The sequence below is a fragment of the Pseudoliparis swirei genome, chromosome 1 (assembly GCF_029220125.1).
Source record: "Pseudoliparis swirei isolate HS2019 ecotype Mariana Trench chromosome 1, NWPU_hadal_v1, whole genome shotgun sequence".
Lineage (NCBI taxonomy): Eukaryota > Metazoa > Chordata > Actinopteri > Perciformes > Liparidae > Pseudoliparis > Pseudoliparis swirei.
Window position 1 is genome coordinate 839,532 of NC_079388.1, and position 9,498 is coordinate 849,029.

Consider the following 9,498-nt stretch of genomic DNA (forward strand, 5'->3'; position numbering starts at 1 on the left):
TATATATATATGTATATACATACAATATATATATATAAACAATGTAATAAAATATACACCATGGCCATAGATATTCACAGAATATGTTCTGGTGTGTAGTGTTAATGAGGGTCTCCGTCCTTGTTCAGCAGCCTGATGGCCTGACTGAAGAAGCTGTCCCTCAGTCTGTTTGTGCGGCACTTGATACTGCGGTATCGCCTGCCTGACGGTAGAAGGGTGAACAGTTTGTGGCCGGGGTGGTTATTGTCTTTCATCATCCGATTGGCCCTGGCCACGCACCGCTTGGTGTATATGTCCAGGATGGAGGGAAGCTCACCTCCAACGATGTACTGTGCCGACCGCACCACCCTCTGTAGTGCCCTACGCCCCAGGGCGGTGCAGTTCCCGTACCAGACGGTGATGCAACCTGTCAGAACACTCGATGGTACTGGTGTAGAATGTTCTGAGGATGCGGGGGCCATGTTGAATTTCCTCAGTCGCCTAAGGAAATACAGGCGTTGTTGGGCCCTTTTCACCACGTGAGTGGTGTGCGTGGTCCATGTGAGGTCCTCGGAGATGTGCACGCCGAGGAACTTGAAGCTGCTGACCTCTCTACTGCAACTCCGTCTATGGAGATGGGGTGTGCTCTCCTCTCCGCTTCCTGTAGTCCACGATCAGCTCCTTGGTCTTCTTGACGTTGAGGACGAGGCTGTTCTCCTGGCACCACTGTACCAGTGATCCAACCTCCTCCCTATAGGCTGTCTCGTCGTCGTCGGTAATCAGCCCCAACACTGTTGTGTCGTCAGCAAACTTGATGATGACGTTGGAGCTGTGCATGGCCGTGCAGTCGTGGGTGTACAGGGAGTAGAGGAGAGGCTCAACACGCATCCCTGAGGGGCTCCCGTGTTGAGGGTCAGCGGCTCTGAGGTGGTACCGCCCATCCTCACCACCTGGCGGCGGCCCGACAGGAAGTCCAGTATCCAGCTGCACATGGTAGAGTGCAGGCCTAGACCTCTGAGCTTGGTGTCGAGCTTGGCGGGAACAATAGTGTTGAACGCTGAGCTGTAGTCCACAACCAGCATTCGCACACAACAGTTCCTCCTCCAGGTGGGAAAGGGCGGTGAAGTGCCATGGCAATTGCGTCGTCGGTGGATCTGTTTTGACGATATGCAAATTGCCATGGGTCCAGCGTGGCAGGCAACATGGAACAAATGAAGTCCTTGACCAACCTCTCAAGCATTTACTGACAATCGAGGTGAGGGCTACGGGTCTCCAGTCATTCAGGCAGGTTACCTTGGGGTGTTTGGGGACAGGCACAATGGTGGACATCTTGAAGCTCTCAGGAACAACAGCCTGGGACAGGGAGAGGTTGAAGATGTCTGCGAAGACTCCTGCCAACTGGTCTGCACATGCTCTGAGGGCGCGCCCGGGATGTGGTCGGGACCTGCCGCCCGGATGTCCACCCGCTTGAAGGCTCTGCACGTCAGCCTCTGAGATGATCAGCAGGCTGGTCTCCTCGGCGGCGCTGCCTTCGCGGGCTGCCGTTCACGTCGAACCGAGCAAAGAATGTATTTAGCTCGCCTGGGAGGGAGGTAGAGGAGTTCTCTTCACCGCTGGTTTCCCTCTGAAGTCCGTGATTGTCTGTAGCCCCTTCCACACACCTCTCACGTCATGGCTCTTGAGCTTTTCCTCCACCTTGTTCCTGAACTCCCGCTGGCAGAGCCGATGGTCTTACGGAGGTCGTGGCGGGCTCTTTGTATTCCGCCATATTCCCGAGTCAAAGGCGTGTTACGCCCGGAGTGCAGCGCGAACATCGCCATTTATCCACGGTTTCTGGTTGGGATAACCGAACCGACTTGGTAGGAACAACGTCATCTATGCATTTCTTGATGAACCCGGTGACTGAGGACGCGTACTCACTGACGTTGTTGTCCGACGCGACCCTGAACATATCCCAGTCAGCACGTTCAAAACAGTCCTGTAGCATAGACTCCGATTGGTCCGACCAGCGCTGCACTTCCTTCACAGCGATTGGTTGCTGCTTAAGCCTCTGCCTGTAGGCGGGGAGTAGTTGGATGGAGCGGTGGTCCGATTTGCCGAACGGTGGGCGGAGGAGGGCTTTGTATCCATCCCGGAAGGGAGTGTAGCAGTGGTCGAGAATCCGCTCCCCCCTCGTGTTGCTTTTTATGTGTTGGTAGAACTTCGGGAGAACTTTCTTCAGGTTCGCTTTGTTGAAGTCCCCGCCTCAATGAAAGCAGCCTCGGGTGTGCCGACTCCTGCTCGCTGAACTGCCCGAAGAGTTCCTACAGCGCTATGTACGTGTTAGCATGAGGCGAAATGTACACAGCAGTTACGGTGACTGCTGTAAACTCCGCGTAGCCAGAATGGTCGACACATGAGCATTAGGTACTCCAGGTCCGGGGAACAGAACGACTTGAGAGTATGTACATGACTTTGGTTGCACCAAGATCTGTTTATCATGAGACATACCCCCCCTCCACGATCTTTACCAGAGAGAGTCTTTGTTCTGTCCGCGCGGTGGACGGAAAATCCTGCCGGCTCGATGGCTGAGTCGGTAACCTCCTCCGACATCCATGTCTCCGTAAGGCAGATGATGCAGTTGTCCTTAGTTTCCCGGTGGAATTGAATACGAGCCTGTAGCTCGCATAGCTTATTGTCCAAAGACTGTACATTTGCCAGTAAAATGGTGGGTAGTGGGGGTCGATTGGCTCGACGTCTCAGCCTAACCAGCACGCCAGCTCGCTTCCCCCTCTGACATTTAAAATTGCTTTGGTATAAAATGAAAAATGGTGGATAAGTTATTCATCAGTAAATTGACATTAAAATTGCTTTGGTATAATATGAAAAACGCCCTCCCTCAAGAGGTTCATGTTGGTATGAATGTGTCTTTACGTACTCAGTGTCTTCGTCTAGTCTCCATCAGCTTGTGTCTCCGTCTCTTTCTGCCTCCAGTGCCGGCCTCTCCCACCTTCTTCACCAAGGTGGTGAACTCCAGCGCCGTGCAGGTGCTCTGGGAGCTCCCCAGTAAGGCGGGCCGGGCCGAGGGCTTCAGGCTGTCCTACCGCAGGGTCCCCCTCGCCGACTTCCAGGGGCCCATCCAGCTGCCCTGTCACATCAACGCCCACACCATCTCCACGCTGGGTGAGAGAGCGTCTTCAGTTCTCACCGTGACACCTCCAGGCCCGGTGCCCGTAACCATGGCGATGCTCTCGTCTTCCCAACCTCCAAGAGAAAAATGATTAACGTGTAATACGAGACCGCAGCTGCACGGTGCCTTCATGAAACCTCTCCCGGAAAAATTCATTTACAAAATTAGAAAATGACGTGTCATTGAAACCTGAATAAGATGATGTGGTGTGTTTAACAGTGTCCTTGAGCAAGACCCTTAACCCCCAGCGGCTCCCCGGGCTCCACTGCAGCCCACTAAGGATGGGTTGATGCAATAATCCATATGTTTATGTTATGTTAGGGTCTGGTGGGGTCAAGGTGAATTCTAAGGACGAATACACGGGGGCCCTTTAAGAGAAGGGGCGTAACTCTGGTGACGGGGGTGTTAAACCAGGAAGTGAATGTCAATACGTTTGTGTTGGGAAGAGAAATCCGCCTCAGGGAACACCAGACTCCTCGTTCTTTCCACACACCTGCAATATGACCAATACATACGTGTTATTATGTTAATGTTAGTTACTGCTGGTGTGCAGGTGGAACCGTAGCTCCTCCCATCAGGGCGTGAATGGGTGGATGATGTTGTGTCGTGGTAAAGAGCTCCACAGTACAGGTCATTGATCATGTCCCATGATGTGGTCAGTTAGGTTCTGTCTCGTTGTCACATGACCTAATACAACGGGAGATTCTCATTCATGAACCATATTGGGTTTAATAACGATCTGCAGTTACTCCACACCACCTCAACACCTCCTCTGACTCATCATGTGTCTCAGACCCCGGGGCCGTGTACGAGTTGAAGCTGGTGGCCTACAATGGAAACGGAGAGAGCGACTGCTTCAAGAGGCTGGTGTCGCTGGCCGAGGAGGGCGTGAGTGACCCGGCCACTGGTGAGTAGGAGCCTAGACCTGTAGCCATGAGGCTTTGGCAAAACAAAACAAAAAATATATATATATATATATATTTACCTTCGCATTGAAAATGCGGAAGGTTATGTTTTGATCGCCGTGTATTTATTTATTTATTTATTTGTATGCGTGTTATTCGCATAACAACAAAAAGTTTTAAACCGAATCGCATGAAATTTGGTGGGATGATTGGTTATTATCCGAGGACCATTTGATTAGATTTTGGGATCAATCGGGTCAAATGTCAAGGTCAAGGTCATGGATAGGTCAAAATCTTCTTTTTACCATAGCACGGTCAATTTTTATCCAATTGGCATGCAACTAATGCCAAAATGTTCATAATTCAATGCTCAATATTGTGATATGCGAAGGTATGCGCTCTACCGAGTGCCCGTTCTAGTTATTTATGTTTTGCTCAGTGGACGATCATTCAAAGGGAACACCTCTTATCTTTGAGTTTGAGCTATTACTGCGTCAATGAAAATAAAAAAATGAAATGTAATATTCGCTGTCAGAACCCCGCCCTCGTTGAACTGCCAATGGATAAATAAATTTAAAGATCGATATAGTTGTCTGATTAATTTAACAGTGTATTTTTTTTCCAACTCTTCATAAGAGTTTGATTTTGTTATAACCGGTAAAATATCAACAATTGTCTTTATTCTGCTTCTATAATCTCATAACTAAAACAAACTATAGTTTTTGCATATATAATATGACTATTTATATATATATATATATATATATATATATAAACTTATAAAACTCAATAAATTGTGATATTAAATAGCTTTTTTGTGGCTACAGATGCATTTTATTTGGTAGAAAATGTATATGGCCAAATGGCTCTTTGGATAGGAAAGCTTGCTGACCCCTGGGCCAGACCGGGTCCAGGACCCCTAGGCCAGACCAGGTCCAGGACCACTGGGCCAGACCGGGTCCAGATCCTGGACCAGGAAAGTCACATCTCAATTAGTCACTCTGTATTTATTCAATTCAATTCAATTCAATTCAGTTTATTTGTATAGCCCAATTTCACAAATTACAAATTTGTCTCGGAGTGCTTTACAATCTGTACACATAGACATCCCTGCCCCAGAACCTTGCATCGGACCAGGAAAAACTCCCAAATAACCCTTCAGGGGGAAAAAAAGGGAAGAACCCTTCAGGAGAGCAACAGAGGAGGATCCCTCTCCAGGATGGACAGAACAATAGATGTAATGTGTACAGAAGGACAGATTAGAGTTAAAATACATTCAATGAATGTGACAGAGTGTATGAATAGTTCATAGTAGGCATATTCCACGATGGAGACCTCCACGATCCATCAGGCAGATGGAGGTAGAGAGGAGGAGTGGGCGGAGTCTCAACAGTGGGCGGAGTCTCAACAGGGCAGTGGCGTGGTCGGTAGCAGGAATTCCACGACCCAGACCTCGATGATCCATCAGGCAGATAGGATCTATGCCGTCTCATAGTATTATCCAATGATCTGTTGGAATCCTCAACACAAACCTCAATAAACATGTTCCGATATGTGGAGGAGGAGGTAATTGGTCTTTTGTCACTTTATTCCTGGAGAAATCCAAAATAAACCCTCGTCTTGAAGACCATGTTGTCTGCTGGACAGAAAGATCTCTTGATAAAAAGGCTGCAGGCGAAAGACCCAAAGGAACCGCAGGCAGCAAACAGTCAAATGAGAACCTGGTTTAGGATATGATCCCCATGTGGAGCCCTCCTGGAGGAGGACACGCTCTGTGGGACATGTGGCTGGTGAAGGACGCTCCTCATTGGTGCTGTGCTGCTTTCAGGGGGAGACAGTCTGTGCCAGTGCAGGGAGGGAGAGGCCTCTCTGGGCAGCATCGTCATCGGCATCCACATCGGCACCGCCTGCATCATCTTCTGTGTGCTCTTCCTCATGTTTGGGTACCGGCGCAGGTAAGAGACGATGCTCTTTACAATGTAGTCATACTCTATCGTGTAGTAATACTCCACTGAGCGGTGTGTCAGTCTGCATACCTGGACCAGCCGTCTTCATTGGTTATTTGGACAATCCTGCACCTTTAATGAATGATTCCGTTTTATTTAGTTTAGAGTAATGCTCCTCCAGCTGATGGTAAGTTGTGCATGGTGTGTACTCATAGCGGGAGTCTTCTCTCAGTCTGTTCTGCAGTAAAGGGACTCAGGACAGCTGGTCCGTCCCGAGGGACAACACCGGACTCCACGGGTTGAAGGACGGAGCGACCCGGCCCGGGGAGGAGTTACCACCTCAGGTACTCACGCAGGTGTATTTGTACTTTTAGAAGTACCATTTATAAGCCAGGGCTAAAACACATGTACTTTAAGCAGGCACGTTCACAGAGATTTTGGGGGGCAGGTGCTCAAACCCCCCCCCAAAAGGGCACCCATCGGCAAAATGGTTTTTCTATTGATCACTGTAACTTGAAGTTAAGTAATTGGTTGCTAGGAAACAACTGAAACACATCGTGTCATGAGAAGACATGAGAGCTGAACAAAATGACATATTACAATTTGTTTTTACTTACAAAACATTAGGAGCGAAAAAATGCCATATAATAAACGACTTACTAACCTCGACCGCTCGGATGAAAAGAGTAAATGCAAGAAAAAACAACACTTGGAATAACTACTTACTAACCCAGAGTGAGGTCATGCCGGGAAATATCAGACTGAGGCATTATAACGTTTTCACGGAAGTCTGATATTTCCCGGCATGACATCATTCTCAATTAGTAAGTATAGTTATAACAAGTGTTGTTTTTTCTTGTGGTTACTGCGCTCTAAGTGGAGGAGGGAGGGCCCTGACAGATATCCATACACATTTGGGGGGACTTGATGACAGAGAGTAACTTTATTTCTTAAATACTGATAATGAAGAGAAAATGTGGCTCCAGCAGAAAGGGCACTTTTCTCATCCAGGGCAAAAGGGCTGGTGCTTGAGCACCACTAGGGCTCTATCTGTGCACGTGCCTGACTTTAAGGGCCGTAGAATTGTGGTTTTAATGATTCCAATGAGGACATTTCAAGTGTCTGTATTTTGTCCACACAGTTAATTATAGATTATAGGAACTATATATTGAACATCCTAATCTAGAAGTCAAATTAATTATGTCCGATGCAGTCGCACAGCAAAGGGGATTTAAACATAAAACATTCAAATTTAAAAAAAATATCCCTTTGGTTCAGGGCTTCCACATATATTGTTAAAGTGACCTCTGAGACAAATAGAGCTCTTTTAAACACAAACTGTACAGTAGTAAAACTACCATAAATTCCGAACTGTAAAAAAGTTAGCCGAAACACGAGATATTAATGCGCCGAGATAGTACAGGAAAGATTTTTTTTTAACTTTTAATTAAATAAATGCCGGTAACAGCCACAACTACATACCAATGTTTTTTTTCAGAACAGTGCTGTTAACAGAACTAAAGTTGTTTTCTTCAGTATCGGAATTGAACAGCACACATTTTCTGACTGAAAATATAGGAACCAACCAGGAAAAGTCATGGGTCACCTTCGCCTTTGTCCTCCTGTGCACTAAAACCATTGAAGTCCTCTTCTTCAGTGTCGGAATTAAACAGCCTCTTAGTCTGCCGAGACAGTTCATTGGTCCACTGCGACCGGTTCGGTAACTTCATTGGTCAGATTAGCCGCATCGTTGTAAAAGCCGAAGTCTCAAAGCGTGAAAAAGTAGCGGCTTATACGTCGGAATTTACGGAAGACTTTTTACAATACATGTCATTTAACTGACGCTTTTATCCAAAGCGACTTACAATCCTGTTACATTCACACACCGTAGACACAGGGAGATATTCAGGGTTAAGTGTCTTGCTCAAGGACACATCGACTAGGGCGGAGATTGAACCACCAACCCCCCCTGATTGAAGGACAGACCTGCTAACCACTGACCCACAGTCGCCCAAGACTTCGCAGATGAATGGTGGAATTATGAATAGTCTTATTGTGACATCACTGGCTCTTTGGTGCATGTCACACAGAACATTTCAAAGGTATCTGATTCCTTGTCTGTGTCCTCTCTTGTCTCCTTCCTCCTCTTCCTGTGAGCAGGTGGTCTGTCCAGCGCAGTACCAGGTGGTCATTGAGCAGCACTTGTCCGGTTTGCCTGGCACGGACACTGGCTAACACCTGGTCATCATTATCGACGTCCACACCCCTGTCCTCCCTGCAGTCTGCTCCTCACTTAGGAAACACCCCCACCACCACCTCCACCACCCCCACCGCCAATGAGCACCCTCTGTGCCCTTTAACAGATTTAGTTTAGCCCCAAACCGGCTGCTAGTCACCTGAAAGTAGCTTCCACACAACTCTGACAGACTGCATACAGGGCCAGTGTACATCCTGGTCCTCTACCCCCCCCCCCCAAACCTCATCCTCCACCTCTACCTCAAACCAAAGCGTATTGCCTTTATTGCCTGTGTGCATGTAGAACACGCCTTCACAAGAGCATTGCCACACCAGACGACGTCCTGTCTTCTTCTTCTTGCATGTACGCCACAGTGCGCCGTCGCCTTTCCAGTGGGAGTCTGTTCCAGAACCAACAGATTATATTCCTCAGACCTCCTGTGTTAAGCCGACTCGTGAAGATGTGCACTGTGGTCTTCAAACCTCAAATGAAGACGTCCATAGTGACTTGACTTTGCCTTCAGTTCCTCTGCAATAAGAAAGGGATAGAAACACAGTGGCCTTCGCGAACGCCTTATGAAATGATTGTCCATCACCGTACGAGCCATTTAGAGGAACCGTGTGAACGGGCCTTCTTTACTCCTCAGCCAAGACCTGCACACCTCCAAAGAACGCTACCTCAGCCTGACAGGAATGTCTGAGCCATAGTGGAGGCCAATGGCCAACGGTAGCCTGATCGTGCTGCTCCAAGTCTACCTCAACCAAAAAACAAGGGAAACCCTTCCCCTTGAGCACATATTCCTTTGACCCCTGCCAGTGTTCTGTGCCAGTCACCAACCAGGCCGGTCCGGTCCAGAGAGCGCTCACCACGACACGACCGGGGAAAGCCAGACCACCGCGGCCGAGCCTGAACGAAGCCTCGCGGTTCCAGAGATCCGCGAGAGCCTCAGCAACTTCCTGTTGAAGCCGAGTAGCCTCTCGTTTCCTCAACACGTCCAGTTGGGCTGGAAACCTTCACCTTCAGAAGACTCAAGGAGACCTTGTAGCCTCGCCTGCTTCATGGTGCTACTTGTGGCTTTCTGTGACTTTTAAAGACCCTCAACATCAGACAAGTCTGTGCAGAACATTTGGACTCATGAATGCTTCATGAGGCCTTTTTTCTCTCCAATGAAGTCCATCAAACACAATAAGTTAAAACAAACAGGAGCTTGTTGGACCTGCAGAAGACTCGGCCAGGAAGGACCGCTTGAGGCCGTGCTGCTAG

At 48.3% G+C, this 9,498-nt stretch overlaps 1 protein-coding gene across 1 annotated transcript in view; it reads left to right on the top strand.

Annotated features, from left to right (window-relative positions):
* The window catches only part of si:ch211-57n23.4 (immunoglobulin superfamily DCC subclass member 3), a 36,398-nt gene extending 26,900 nt beyond the window's left edge, over positions 1–9,498 (top strand). Inside the window, exons 12-18 of the mRNA XM_056420355.1 lie at positions 2,953–3,141; positions 3,942–4,055; positions 5,882–6,008; positions 6,232–6,343; positions 8,160–8,217; positions 9,052–9,204; positions 9,458–9,498. Of these exons, the coding sequence (XP_056276330.1) occupies positions 2,953–3,141; positions 3,942–4,055; positions 5,882–6,008; positions 6,232–6,343; positions 8,160–8,217; positions 9,052–9,204; positions 9,458–9,498 (794 nt within the window). The remainder of the gene's footprint in view (positions 1–2,952; positions 3,142–3,941; positions 4,056–5,881; positions 6,009–6,231; positions 6,344–8,159; positions 8,218–9,051; positions 9,205–9,457) is intronic.